The 16,108-nt window shown below is 32.6% G+C and overlaps 1 protein-coding gene across 1 annotated transcript; it reads left to right on the forward strand.

The window, feature by feature from the left end:
• Window positions 1–10,553: 10,553 nt before the first annotated feature.
• LOC107611979 (TMV resistance protein N-like) lies at window positions 10,554–15,698 on the forward strand. The gene is made up of 5 exons (XM_016313860.3): window positions 10,554–11,256; window positions 12,096–13,197; window positions 13,338–13,607; window positions 13,703–14,506; window positions 14,618–15,698. Exons 1-5 carry the CDS (start codon window positions 10,766–10,768, stop codon window positions 15,584–15,586), a joined length of 3,636 nt encoding a protein of 1,211 aa, XP_016169346.1. The 5' UTR covers window positions 10,554–10,765; the 3' UTR covers window positions 15,587–15,698.
• The last annotated feature ends 410 nt before the right edge of the window (window positions 15,699–16,108 follow it).

Genomic DNA, 16,108 nt, shown 5'->3' on the forward strand with positions numbered 1-16,108 from the left:
ATGAGATTGAAATTGAGTGAAAAAAAAAGAAAAAGAAAAAGATTTGAGCTCCTTCATTAGTTCTCATTATAATTTAAATAAGAATAAAGGACAAATAGGTTCCTAACTTTTTTTTTTTGCGGATATTTTCATCCTCAAGGAAGGAAAACTATATTCAAGTCCCTCACCCCTGAAAAATGTGGACATTTCAACCCTTCTGTTGAATTCAGGCAGTTGGACGGGACGAAAAAGTCTGACCTGGTAGAGGTGGCGCTGACGTGGCCGTTACGGAGCTCACGTGGCAGTGAGCTTTTTCGAAACAGGACATATAAGTCCCTGGAGATGAAAGCGACGCCGTTTCGTTACCTCCCCCAATCTTTCAAATTTTTCTACCCTAATCCCTCGTCTGCACAGAAACGGCAAAGTGGGTGTTGTGGGGAGTGAATGAAGAAAGAAAATTCTTCCTTCTATGGCATCTGAAGGAGTATCACAAAAGAAAGCCAAGAAAAAATTCAAACTTGTCACGATATTCACTTACCCAAAAGAGCCAAGAACCAATAACATTACAAAAAATCAAAACTTGTGTTGAAGGTGTGAGTAAAAAAAAGGAACAAAAATTATGGAAAATGAAAATTACTTGTTGAAAACGACAGCGAAGGAATCGAAGTTGATTGGGTCTTCAAGGTAGGACTTGAGTTGTGCGGCCCTAACGGCGGTGGCGAACCTGACGACGGATGGCCTGGTCATGCCATCACAGAGGACGACGGAGGAGGCGCCGCCGGAGACAGATATGGCCTTGCAACCCCTGTTTGTGCTTGCAACCAAACAGCCCTCGGTGGTGGCCATTGGCACCGTGTGCTCCACCCCCATCGAGCAACAATGGACCCGCAACACCCACCAGAATCTGAACAAATCCTATCGGCATCTCGCAGCACTGTCCCAAGATCGAATCATAATCGAAACCTTCCACCGGAAGACCCTCCAGGGACCTTTCGGTGACTCTCTCCACCGCCGCGCACCGTATTACTACCGCACACCGGCAGTCACCGAGTCTGGACTCTAGAGAGTACGATGGAACCTCGCCAAACACCACCTACTGTACGAGCTCCTCGTCGTCGGAAAAGAGAGGAGGAATCTGAGGCAGAACGTGAAGTGGAAGCTGAGGTTTCAGCGATGGCGGAGCAGGAGAAATAGCGGCGATGGCGGAGCAGTCGATTATTCCGGCAGGGCAGGGGCTGGGGTTTCTTGCGTCGTCTTTAATGATTTCTTCTTCTTCTTCTTCTGCTTCGTCATCAGAGGAAGGTCGAGAGGAAGCTGCAATAATGGGTTGGACAAGGCCAATGCCGAAGAATCCAAGGAGGTAGATGAGGGAGAAGAAGTGGAGGTCAGTAACGAAACGGTATCGTTTTCGTCTCCGAAGACTTATATGTCCTGTTTCTAAAAAATTCATTGCCACGTGGGTTCCGTAACGGCCATGTCAGCGCCACCTCTACCAAGTCACCACTATGTAAAAATTTACTGTACAATAAACATAATAATGACATATTATGAAAGAATAAGAGGCTAATATCAAATCCTTCTAATTATTTTATAATTCATACAGTGAAGAAGAATTTACAGCAATATGAGAGATTCCGATAAGACTAGAGAAGCATTACAAAAGCTTGATCAAGAAATCCGATCTCTTTCCAATAAATCAATTTCTTCTTTTCGAAAAGTCAGGTTCTTGATTATATCTTTTGTTCTGTATGAATAGAACATGACTTGGTAATTTATATAACTAAGTTGATAATGTAAAGGTTCAATAGAAAATCTAATCCATTAATAATTATTTAGAATATATGTAATCAATAATTTTATTTTCAAGAGGAAGAATATATTTTTTCAGTTAATTTGTTTGTTTGTACTTTTTTTTTAAGTATTAGCTACAAAAATATTAAGGTCAATGTTATGGTGTAGAATTCAAATTTTATCTACACATGTAGAAGGATAGATATCGAAAAAAGAGAATTAAGGAATTGGAAATAAATTCTTTCAATTGTTAAAAAAATTAAAAGAGTAAAGTGTAATTTTTAATCTTTTATTGTTTTCTCTCTTATACTTTTTCTTAGTCATACTTATAAAATTAATGATAAAAGATCACACTTTACTTCTTTAATTATTAAAAAAAATTGAAAGGATCTATTCCCTAAAAAATCTACAAAAATAGACGTAACAAGGCTGGAAGAGTTGGGAATCACAAAAACTGAACAAACTTGTAAATTATAATAAACTAATAATGGACCTACATGTTTTTAGATTTATTTCTGATGATTCTCATCATCATTTTCTAATGAGGTTTATTTGCAATCATATTAAAAACAAATTAAGTGGAAACGATTTTTTTTAGAGTAAAGTATCGTTTTTGTCTTAAACGTTAGGGGTAAATTTTTAAAGTTGTCTCTAACATTTGAATCGTCCTATTTAAATCCCTAATATTTTAAAATTGACTCAATGTTGTCCTGCCATTAAGAATTTGTTAACGGAATTGACGACGGGACAAAATTGAGACGATTTTAAAACGTTAGGGATTTAAATAGGACGAACACGTTAGGGACAAAAATGATACATAAAAATAAATTTTAATTTTATCCTTCAATAATATCAAATTTTTACGGTACATAGTTATTCAATTATTTTTTAATCACATCTAAGTAAATTACACTTAATCACATTAATTTTATTCTAAATAAAATTATTTTTTTATAATTTTATTCTTAAAATTTTTTGCTCATCATAAAATGTTTGTAGAATGACTCGTACATAAATTTGTGGAGAAAAAAATGATATAAATACAATAAAGTAATGTGATTCTAGTCATTTTACAAATATTTCAGGATGAGTAAAAATTTTTAAGAGTAAAATTGTAAAAAAAAAATAAATTTATTTAAAATCAAAGTAATGTGATTAAGTGTAATTTACTTAAATGTGATTAAAAAATAATTGAATAACTCTGTACCATAAAAGATTGATATTAGTGAAGGATAAAATTAAAATTTATTTTTATGTGTTAGAAATAAGAGACTGAGAGAGTAATCTGAAAAGTGTATTCAAGGTCTATTCAAGTTGTGTAGAATGATACAATATAGAAGGGTATTTATAGGGGCTAAGAGAATCGTAATAATAAAGACGTAATCACCTATAATAAATATTCAGATATACTAAATAATACTAATTGATCCTAATTGATCCTAATTATATTCTAACATTATGTATCGTTTTTATCCCCAACGTTTTCGTCCTATATAAGTTCCTAACGTTTCAAAATCGTCTCAATTTTGTCCCGACGTCAATTTCGTTAACAGATTCCTAACGACAGGACAACATTGAATTAATTTTAAAACGTTAGAAACTTAATAGGACGATTCAAATGTTAGGGACAACTTTGAGATTTACCCCAAATTTGGAGACAAAAACGATACTTTATTTTTTTTTTATAAAGATCGCTTCACTTCAATTGCATGTAGAAAAATCGATGCACTAAAATATTGAATTTTAGTGATATACTGAAGTCATTTGTCAATTTGTTATATTAATTTTGTGTTTAGAGTTTTATTATTAGCGAGTATTATATTTGTACCTTATACAAAATTAGATGATATTATTAGTTAAAAGTTTAAGTATTAAATATCTATACATGAGTATTTTCCAATATGAATTAATTATTTTGTAGTTTTCTACTGTTATTGTGTTGTTAGCAAAAGAAAAATAATAATATTTTAATAGATTTATAAGTAGATTTTAATTTTAATTAAATAATTTTTTTTATTAGACTGTGATAAATAAATAAAGTAATATGAGCAAGAGACGATAATATTTTAAGTATAATATATTGTAAATTAGCCTAATTTATATTGTTATTGTAATTTAAGTTTTTTAATATGATTGCAAATAAATTTTGTTAAAAAAATGGCGATGAGAATCATTAACAACAAATTCAAAAACATGTAGGTTTATTATTACAAGTTTTTTTCAGTTTTTGTGGGTCCTAACTTTTTAGATCTTGTTGCATCTTTAGTTTTTCTTTTTCTGCTTGACACCTGTTTTTCTACATGTGTAGATAAAATTTAAAATTTACACCATAATAAATATTAATTATTTAACATGGTTCAGGTGTTAGTTTCTCCCTTTCTAAAGCCGCTTAGAATAGCTTGTGTGATGAGAAATTTGAGTAATATATATGTATGAAATTATTGTAGATTCAAATATTATTTAATAAAAAAAAGAAAATATATAGTTATTAGTTATTACTTAATTTTTTTAGAATTATTGACCGATAAAGTGTTAAGAGACTAAGAGTTAATTATATTCTATTAATAAAACTACTTAAATAATGGATTGAAGGTATTCATTAATCCAAAACTTAAAAAAACTACGCTAGCAGTTACTTTGTTAAGGTTTTTTTCAATTACTATCTTTTTACTTTTTTTTTTAATTTTTTATCAATCATTTTTAATATTTAAAATTGTTTTACTCGTTTTTTGGTCGACTTCAACAGGTAATATCAAAACGAACTTGTATTAAAATTCTAAGTATTGGTAAATAGATATGACTCATTTGAAAAAGAGTAAATTAGACTTTGAAATTACTTTATTATGGTATCAAAGTAATTTTATGTTAAAATTACTAGTGGCAGAATTATTAAAAAAAAAAAAACTAAAGAATAAATAATTAAATAAAAAAGACAATAAAAGTGTAAAATATTGATAAAAAAATAATAACAAAACTTTAAAGAAAATAAACGAAAATGAATCAAATAAACAAAAACAAATAAATTAAAAATTGATTTCTAATACTCACATGCACTTGCACTTCATGTTTTTCCATTGCGTCGCAGAGACTGAGAATCTTATGAGTTTATGTGATGATCTAGTGTTATTGATTGAAGTCTTCGAACTCTTTTGAGTTTCTACTCTTTATATATCATGGAAATAGACTTGCCAACTATCTTAGCTCTTTCGTTTTTTCAACTATGACCTTGTCTTGACCATGAAAAATCATGATCTCTATGTTTTGACACTCATGTCTTTTTTAGTTTTTAAGTCCCATGTTTCTCCAGCTTGTTCCTCAAATTTCGCACTCATCTTCTCTACTAAGTCCTGATGGTCGAGTAGCAAGTCTTGATGTTTAAGAAAAGACAATAACTACTTTTCAACTTCGACGCTCTTTGTACCATGTTTCTTCGATTTCAGCTTACACATCTCTACTTTTATAGTCGAAACGTCCTCTTATCCAGCAAAATCTATTTTTTGTACAAAAATAAAAAATAAAAAAGCCAAATGAATATTAAGTTAAAGAATAAATGGCAAATAAATTTTTAAAAATTTACATTTTAAATATATTAATTCTTAAAAATATATCAATAAATTTTTTTAAGATAATAAATAGGGCAAAAAATCCAATTAAGCCAAGGGGAGCACAAATTTTCATAATTAAGTCAATCTGAAAACGACTTCATCAATCAACCAAACCACGTCTATATGTAATTCGAAAGAGGTAGATTCGAATTACATTTGTATATAATTCGAAGGAGCTCATTTCGAATTATTCACAAACACACGATCACACTAATTCGAGTCTTCTTGTTTCGAATTATGAAAAAGTATAATTCGAAGTAGGTTGCTTCGAACTACACTTGTGCATTATTCCCAAAGTAGTTCGAACCTAGTTGATTCAAATTACTAACATTTGGCCTCTAGTTATAATTCAAATGGGATTGATTCGAATTACTAACACTTGTGCTTTTTACTGTATTCCATGTGGATATTCAATAAAGATTATATTTAATAATACCCATAATGAATACAATCAAGAGTACATGCAATAATAAATTATAATATTATTTTTTTAAATTTGTTATAATTTTTTTTATACTTTTTTAGTATATTTTTTAATATTATATAATATTTTTTTTAGTATCCTATTTTAGTAGGTTATAATATTTTTTTAACATATTTTAGTATCTTATTTTTTTATTATTTTTTTAAATTTGTTATGAACATATTGGGCTTATATATAAATGAATAATAATTGTATATTGATTTTTTTTTCTCACACATTCTCAATAAGATCCCAATATGGCTTTCAAGAAATTCTCCATTCTTATCAATCTTTTTGTATCCCATTTTCTTCCCTTCTTTTTGTTAATGACATCTTTGTCCTTAGCAGATAGACCCTTCTTATTGCAAAAACATGCTTGCAAATCAAAATGGCAACATATTTGACTATGGCCGTTTCTCATTCCAAAAATCAATATCCCAAACCCAAAAATTCCTAAACCAAGTTAACTCATATCTCCAAAATACAAACACTTTGTCACAATCCACAATTGGGACACTCCAAGATTGCACCTTTCTTTCTCAACAAAGCTTAGAGTATTTATCAATCCTATTTTAGTATGTTATAATTTTTTTCTATTATAATTCTAAAAATAATAACATACTAAAATAGGATACTAGAAAAAATAATATATTATAATAATAAAAAATTATAACCTACTAAAATAGGATACTAAAAAAATTATATAATATTAAAAAATATACTAAAAAAAAAGTATAAAAAAATTATAATAAATTTAAAAAAATAATATTATAATTTATTATTGCATGTATTTTTGATTGTATTCATTATGGGTATTATTAAATGTAATCTTTATTGAATATACATATGGAATACAATAAAAAGCACTAGTAATTCGAATCAACCCCATTCAAATTACAACTAGAGGCGAAATGTTAGTAATTCGAATCAACTAGGTTCGAACTACTTTGGGAATAATGCACAAGTGTAGTTCGAGACAACCTACTTTGAATTATACTTTTTCATAATTCGAAATAAGAAGACTTGAATTAGTGTCATCGTGTGTTTGTGAATAATTCGAAATGAGCTCCTTCGAATTATATACAAATGTAATTCGAATCTACTTCTTTCGAATTACATATAGATGTGATTTGGTTGATTGATGAAGTCGTTTTCAGATTGGCTTAATCATGTAATTTGTGCTCCCCTTGGCTTAATTGGATTTTTTGCCCTAATAAATATGAACAAATTAATTCAAATTAATTTTTTTTATAGAAATTAATTTAAAAAAAATGTTTTTTTTTTCAAAAAAGAGTGGTACTCAAACCCGAAATCTATAAGTGAGGATAAAAAAATTATGTTATTTGAATTATAACTCATTGACTTTAAAAATAATATGTTTATGTCTATTATTCTAAAAAATTTTATTAATGTTTTTTTAAAAACTAATTTATCTCAAATATAAATGTTCGACATCTAAGTCGTGAACATTTTGTTTTTGATATTGGGGTGGTAATGATGTTTTTTTAAAATGTGAATAGTTGGAGTGTTATTCTCAAATGTGAAATCGTTTAATTAGAAAAGTAGAAATCAAACCGTTCGATTTATTAAAGGCCCACAAATTGGACCGTCCAATTTGTGAGAGATATAAAAATCAAACTGTCCAATTTGTGTAAAAAAAATTAAAAAATTTGAGGTACAAAAATCAAACCTTTCGAAAACACCAAAAATTACAATTTTAAAGTATATGATTAGCCCTAAGTCGTTCATGGCGCAGCACGAAAGTTTGTCGAGTATTAGAATAGAGTAAACACTCAATCCGTTCCTTGTCCATTTTCACAAAGAACAAAGCGATCTTTGTCCAAACAAAAGAGACACTTTGACCATCAACCTTTTTATTTTAGGACAATATGATCTCTCTGTTAAAAAATCCGTTAAATAATTAAAAAAAAGTTTTGTGGGGGGTTTTAAATCTCCACTAACTATTAATAAGTTTGTTTTTGAAAAATTCCTTCACCAATGGGGTTAAGTAGAGAAAAACCATTGATGAAAATGATGTCGAAAAAAAAAGTAATTGTAATACAAATACTTTTTAAAAGAAAAAATAAAATCGAATAAAAAATGAAAGAAGAGAATTTTAATGTTGATAATATTGATATTGGTGATGATGACGGTAGAAGAGATAATGATGATGATAAATTAATAAAAATAATAGAGGTAGGAGTAATAATAATGAGGATGAAGAAAGTAGTGGTAGTAATGGTGGTAATTAGTTATATTGTTGAAAAGAATTTTGTGAAAATTTAAAACTCCCACAAAATATAAATAAAATTCCCACAAAACTAATTTTTGTTATTATTTAACGGATTTTTTAACAGAAAAATCGTATTGTCCAGAAATAAAAAAGTTAAAGATTGTCCTAAAATAAAAAAAATTAGGAAAAAGCTCTACATCCATGTAAAAAATACATGGATGTTATCCAAGTAACTTTCTCCACACACGTGTTCCCCCACCCCACAGTCGTTCGTTATACACGCGCCTTATATAACGTATTGCGTTTTCGTTCTTCTTCTTCTGTTCACCTCTGTTCGCGTTTTTCTTCTCTGCTCGCATTCTTCATTATTGATCTGCATTGAATTCAACGTAATAAGCTCCGTCGTTCTTCTTCTTCTTCGTTTTCTTCTTCGATCTACACTTCTGAATGGAAACAATGAATTATTCAACTTCAAATTAGTTGAATGAGGTTATTACGTTGAGACAGCTAGGGAAAGATTGCTGTATGCTATCACAATAATCTTAAACATTGAACAGAGTAAAAGGAGGCCACCGAACCGAACAACATTCATTTGGTGAACCGAAATCACAAAGGCTACCGAACCGAACAATGTACATGTGGTGAATAAATGGTGATCAACTTTCAATCAACAAGAATAATATTTCTCCATGCAAAGAAGTACTGAAGAGAGTTTATTCTTGCATGCAAAAGAAGTATTTCTCCATGCAAAAGAATAATATTTCAAATAACTCTGTTCAGTACTTCTTTTGCATGGAGAAATACTATTCTTGTTGATTGAAAGTTAATCACCATTTATTCACCACATGAATATTGTTCGGTTTGGTGGCCTTTGTGATTTTGATTTGTAAGCAGAGTTATTTGAATTTGATTTTATATAATGGATTATGTTTCGTTCACTCAGTACTATACAATTGTTTCACCACAAGTACTGTGTTCGGTTCGCCCTGAGTACTGTGTTTGGTTCATTCTACAGAAAGCTGTTTGAATTTGATTTTATATAATGGATTATGTTTCGTTCACTCAGTACTATACAATTGTATTGTGTTTGGTTCATCATGAGTACTATGTTCGGTTCACCATGAGTACTGTGTTCGGTTCACCATGAGTACTATGTTCGGTTCATTCTGCACTATTTAAAACTCTTCTTCCTCACCTTCTACTGCTTCTTCAGCAGAGAGAGAAGGAAGAAAAAACAAAAAAATACAGCAGCAACAATAACAAAAGAATGACGATAGGGTTTTAGGGTTTAGGGTTTATGGGTTTAGGGTTCAGTGTACAGGGGTTCAATGTGTTTCAAACTTTTGGTTCGCCCCGTGTATTAATTTTGATTCACCGTGTTCATGGTTGAGGGTTTAGGGTTTAGGTATCTAGGGTTTAGGGTTCAGGGTTTTAGGGGTTTAGGGTTTACGGTAGGGTTCATGGTTTATGGTTTAGGGTTTAGCTTTCAAGGTTCAGATTTCAGGTTCAGGGTTCGGGTTCAGGGTTTAGGGGTTTATGGTTTAGCGTTCAGGGTTCAGAGTTCAGAGTTCAGAGTTCAGGGTTCGGGTTCAGGGTTTATGGTTTAGGTTTTAGAGATTTAGGGTTTATAGGTTCAGGGTTCAGTGTTCAGAGTTCTGGTTTTAGTGTTTAGGGTTTAGGGTTTATGGGTTCATAATTTTTTGGTAAATAGGAGAGTAATTTGGATTACTCTTTTGAAACGAATCAAACTGACAAAGTTTGGATTATTCAATTTCGAATCGAATTGAATGGAATGCAATTGCTAATTTGAATTGAATTAAATGGATGGAGGTGTACTGAATTGAATTGAATTGAATTGATAATATGTAAATTGTAGGCAGAGTTATTTGAATTTGATTTTATATAATAGATTATGTTTCGTTCACTCAGTACTATACAATTGTTTCACTATGAGTACTGTATTCGGTTCACCATGAGTACTGTGTTCGCTTTACCATGAGTATTGTGTTTGGTTCATTCTGCAGAAAGTTGTTTGAATTTAATTTTATATAATGGATTATGTTTCGTTCACTCAGTACTATACAATTGTTTTACCATGAGTACTATGTTCGGTTCACTATGAGTACTGTGTTCGATTCACTATGAATACTGTGTTTGGTTCATACTGCACTATTCAAAACTCTTCTTTCTCACCTTCTACTGCTTCTTCACTAGAAAGAAAAGGAGAAAAAGACAAAAAATACAACAACAACAACAAAAGAATGCCGATAAAGAGAAAACACGTGAAAGAGAAGGAACACGAAAAAAAACAAAGAAAAAAATGCTCTGTGCGTAAACGAGCGACAAAAAAAAGCGCAGAAGAAAAAGTAGAGTAAATGAACGGGCGCGTATTTTCACTATCATTAATGCGTTTGATTCTATTTAGAATTGGGCCAACTTGATTACACTATTAATATGCAGCGCGCCTGTTTACTTTTGGAGTGTTGTTTTTTTGGATAGGGATGACTTTGTCTTTAGTGATAATGGAGAAGGAATATGATTGCAAGTTAACTTTAGTTGGTCAATGAGTCAATCCATGCTCCGTAAAACGCAATTTAGTTCAGAATTTCAGATTCCAAATCATTTCACGAAGCACACCATTACAACTTACAAGTACACTCTTTTGCTTGTAGTGCTCTTCTCCTCATAACAGAGATGGCAAATGCAGATTCAGGTGAATCTTCTGAAACCAACAAGAGTAACTACGACATTTTCTTGAGCTTTAGGGGTGAGGACACGCGTCACACGTTCACAGGTTATCTCTACGAAGCTTTGTCCCGCAAGGGAATCAAAACCTTCATGGACAATGAGAATCTGAGGATAGGGGACTCTATTGGACCTAATCTTCTTAAAGCAATTGAACATTCAAGGATTTCGATTGTTGTTTTCTCTGAAAATTATGCTGCTTCCAAGTGGTGCCTTGATGAACTCGTGAAGATCCTCGAGTGCCGGAACGAGAAGAATATGCTCTTGTTTCCAATCTTCTACAAAGTAGCTCCCTCTGATGTACGGTATCAGAGAAACAGTTATGAAAAAGCCATGGCTGCTCACGAACTTAGGTATGGTTGTGACTCTGAGAAGGTGAAAAAATGGAGGTCAGCATTGTTTGATGTATCCCAAATTTCAGGACATGTTTTGAGAGAGGGGTAAGTAAATACTAGTCGAACCTTGTCTTAAGGATTATTTAATCATGGAGGTATAATATTTTTTTGTTTATTGTATTATATAAAAGGTAATAAATATTATGTATTCTCTCAATTGTTGGTACTCTAACAAATTTAAGATTTTCTAAGTGTGAGACGCAAGGTCATTGAAGAGTTTAGAGTTTAGGGTTTGTGGTTCTACAAGGACACCTGAGATGGCCATTAGGAGTGCAGCATGACTGCCGACAATTTATCTCAGCACGTCATTAACGGTTGTGTGACGAAAATAAGATAAGGGACTAACATGAGTCATAGATGCCAAGTTAGGGACCAAATTGAATAAATGGAAATTTTGGGGACCAAATTGAGTAAATCGAAATTGAGGACTAGATTAAGGCGCGAGTGTAACTTCACTTGTCAAGTTGTCATTGAAACATTACTTTCTCATTTATAAAGGCTTTTGCATTTTGGTGGCTATTAATACATGTGAAACAGCCCTGATTTGAGTGTTAACTAACAACTATCCTCTCCCAAAATCAAATGAGCAATTTTCTTAAAATTGAAAACAGACCAAATAAAGTGAAACAATTCAGATATACAGAAATGTTAATTGCCAAATAAGAAGTCTATTGATGTAACTTATGTTTTCTTAAAATTATTTTTATATTTCCCACTATTTTTTACGTTATTCAGTTGTTTTGAGTTGATTATCTATTTCTACAGGTTGATGCAGCTTATTTTGTCTTTCGTTTGATGAAATAGATCCTCATTAATCAAAATAAAATAAAATTCTTCATGATCAACATAATGATTCCAGAACAATTTGCATATTATATATGCAGGTATGAATACAAGTTCATTCAAGATATTGTTTGCAAGGCCGATGCTAAATTACTATCTTCGAAACAGTTACACATTGATGAGGACATGGTTGGGCTGCAGTTTAAAGTTGAGGAAGTGAAGTCACTTCTAGATCTCAAGTCTAGTGACAGCACTTCCATGTTGGGGATTTATGGAATTGGTGGTATTGGCAAAACAACACTTGCGAAAGCTTTGTATAACACCATCTGCAACCAGTTTGAAGGTGCTTGTTTTCTCTTCGATGTCAGAAAAACTTCAAATCAAGACAAGGGGCAAGTGCATCTGCAACAAACTCTCTTGTTGGAACTGTTGGAAGAGGGAAAAATCAAGTTTAGCAGCGTAGAAAAAGGGATCTCTATATTGAAAGACAGACTTGCTGGAAAAAAAGTCCTTGTAGTCCTTGATGATGTTGACAACATGGAACAATTAAGAGCATTGGCAGGAAAATGTAGTTGGTTTGGTTCCGGGAGCAGGATTATTATAACAACAAGGAATACATATTTGCTAATAGCTCATCAGGTCAAAAGCATTTATGAGATGAAAATGTTAAATGTCTATGAATCTCTTGAGCTCTTTTGTCTGAATGCATTCAAAATGAGTAGTCCTGTAACAAACTATCATGACCTTTCCATTAGAGCAATAGGGTATGCCAAAGGGCTTCCATTGGCTTTAAAAGTTATAGGCTCTAATTTGATCGGCAAAGATTTAAATGAGTGGAAGTCTGCATTGAAGAAATATAAGCGGAATCCTCATAGAGATATTCAAAGCATTTTAAGAATAAGCTATGATAGTTTAGAAAGCAATGAAAAGGACATTTTTCTTGACATCGCATGCTTCTTCAATGGGCAGAGGTTGGAGTATGTGAAAAGAATACTTGATGGGTGTGAGTTCTACACGGAAGATGGTCTTAGAATACTTATTGATAGATCTCTCATAACAGTTGAAGATGGTCACTTGAGGATGCATGATCTAATACAGGACATGGGTAGAGATGTTGTAAAGCAGGAGGCGCCAAAAGATGCCGCTGAACGTAGTAGATTATGGCTTAGAGAAGATGTCCTTCAAGTACTAACTGAAAATAGAGTAAGATTTTCTATTTATAACATGCAAACTATCCAATTCATTTATCATTAGACATCAGCAGAATCTTATTTTGAATCCCCCACCCCAAACCACACCCTTCAAGCAATAAATGATTAATCTTACATATACTTGTGTTAAAGGGAAGTAGCAAAATTGAAGGGATAAAGCTTGATTGCCTGGAAGAAAATTTGATTTCTAGAGCCTTTGAGGAGATGAAGAAGCTTAGAATTCTCATCGTGCGGAACACAAGCTTCTCATTCTCATTCGGACGTATTCATCTACCAAACCAGTTAAGGCTGCTTGATTGGAAGGGTTTCCCTTCGAAATCTTTCCCACCAGATTTTTATCCCAAGAAAATTGCTGCCTTCAACTTACGTTGCAGTCCTCTTGTATTGAAAAAACCATTTCAGGTAAAGTTGGTGATGCCAGTTACTTGCAGTGCTTAAAATTTATTCAATTTAGCTATGATGCTGCCGTTATTGATCAATTGGTTTTTTCTTTGCAGAAATTTGAGCATTTGAGCTACATGAATTTCTCCTATTGTCAATCCATCACTAGAATTCCTGATGTGTCTGGAGCCAAAAATTTAAAAGAATTGATACTTAATAAATGCAAGAAACTGGTAAAGGTTGATGAATCGGTCGGCTTTCTCCCTAACCTTGTTTACTTAAGTGCTTCTGGATGCATTCAACTAAGAAGTTTTCTGCCAAGAATCTTTTTGCCGTCTCTTGAATTCCTTTCCTTTGACATGTGTAGAAGACTTGCATTCTTTCCAGACATAGTGGGAACAATGGATAAGCCATTAAAAATTTGTATGAAAGATACTGCTATTAGAGAGCTTCCACCTTCCTTTGCCAATCTTAGTGGACTTGGTTACTTAAATATGTCAAATTGTAAGCAACTCCAAAATCTACCAAGTAAACTATTTGTCTTGCCAAATTTTGTCACATTAAAAATTGGAGGGTGCCCTCAACTTCGGGAATCATTTACACAGTTCAAAGGATGCGATTCTAGAGCAGAGTGCTGGCCAAATCTAGAGACTTTGCATTTCTGCAATGCCAGTCTATCAGATGAAGATCTTTATGTGATTGTACATAGTTTCCCAAAGCTGAGAGAATTAAATGTGTCATCAAACTGTTTTGTATCAATCCCAACGTACATTAAGGAATCTATTAACTTGACAACTCTTGATGTGAGTTATTGCCTGAAGCTACAGCAAATTCCAGCACTGCCCTCTAGTATTCAAAAAGTAGATGCAAGACACTGCAATTCCTTAACAGCTGACTCATCAAGTACGCTTTGGTCACAGGTTCACTACTTCCTCACATTCATATTTCATTTCATTTAGCAAAATTAAATTCGAAAGAAAAAAATGACAAATAAAAGATTGCGCTAAAATATTTCTCCATGGATGTTACAGATGCCCAGAGAGATTGATAGATTAGAAGTTGTGATGCCCGAAACAGAGATTCCAGAATGGTTGGACTATCATGGCCATGGTGTGATTCCCATTTTCTGGGCTCGTGGCAAGTTCCCTGTTGTGGCTTTGGCCTTTGTGTTCGCCGAAATAAACTATCATGCTGTTAACTTGCACTTGTTCATTGACAATGAGCATGTAAGTGTTCAAAGCCAACATCTTATTTTCAATATAGCAGAAGATCATGTGCTGTTGTGCGACCTGCGAGTTTTATTCAGAGATGAGGAGTGGAAGAGGCTTGATGCTCGTTTCCGACATGATAATTGTTGGAAGTCCATCCAGGTGAAGTGTGAACCAGACATCATCCTGAAAGACTGGGGGGTTCATGTATATAAGAAAGAAACAAACATGGCTAATATCCAATTCTCATGTCCATATACAGCTACCTTAGGATCTCGATCGTTTATGGATTTAACCTTGAACATGATATGGGTATCAAGAGATTGGGTGGAGGAAGGAAGTGCAACAGGAACAGATTCCTCAAGTGATGTGGAAGAATTGGATACTATTGTACAAGAGAAAGAAGCATCATGCTCAAAAAGTGTCAAGGTACTTGACAATTCAAGTCCTTGTGCTGACTCTTGCAGCTGCTGCTACTCACCCGGATCGTCATCTTTCAAGAAACTTCGTCGTTTTAAGTTCAGAAGACGATTGTCGATAAATATGATCAGTCGATGGTCGGAAGATGATGATGTTGATGATATTGATTTTAGGAACCAAGAGCCTCTTTCCTTCTCAGAGAACCTCCAAACTGTGATGGAAAACTTGAGGAGGTTTACGGCTCCAAGACAAAAGAAAGGCATGAGCAACGGAGACCATGACAATGATAGCTTCAAATGGCTGGCTGAGACAGAGATATTAAGTGATGGCGAGTACGAGGACGAGGATGAAGAGTCAGATTCAGAAGCATAGGATATGGTGATTTTGCTCATGTTTCATAGACAAACTCTTGTACTAATATAATGTACCTAACCCCTAAACCTTCCAGCTTTCCAAATTGTCTGATATGAGGATATTTTTATTTATTTATTTTATAGTATGATAATATAAATCTTTCATAATCTTAACTGCTGAAACTTGAAAATTTTGAAAAACATAACTAGAAACTTGTTTATTATCTTCACCAACTCTTAAGTTTTAAGAATTTTACAATAGATATCTAGATTAGGAGCTAGCACAGTTAACCAATGTCACCAGCAACTCACATAACATGTATGATTTAGCATTTATTTCCAATAGTCTAATTTGAACTTTAAGCTAACACTGGAACTCATTGATTTTATTTTTTTTTTAAGTTTGCAATTAACTAAACTTGGATACTGCGACTATTGCAAAGACTTGATTATACTCGCAATCATGTAGTGACCTGTGGTTTTATTATTAGATATTCTTTAGACCACTTTTTGCATGGTCTAATTTTATGTGAAATTTTAT

This window comes from Arachis ipaensis, chromosome B1 (assembly GCF_059453495.1).
Source record: "Arachis ipaensis isolate K30076 ecotype BB chromosome B1, ASM5945349v1, whole genome shotgun sequence".
NCBI classification, from domain to species: Eukaryota; Viridiplantae; Streptophyta; class Magnoliopsida; order Fabales; family Fabaceae; genus Arachis; species Arachis ipaensis.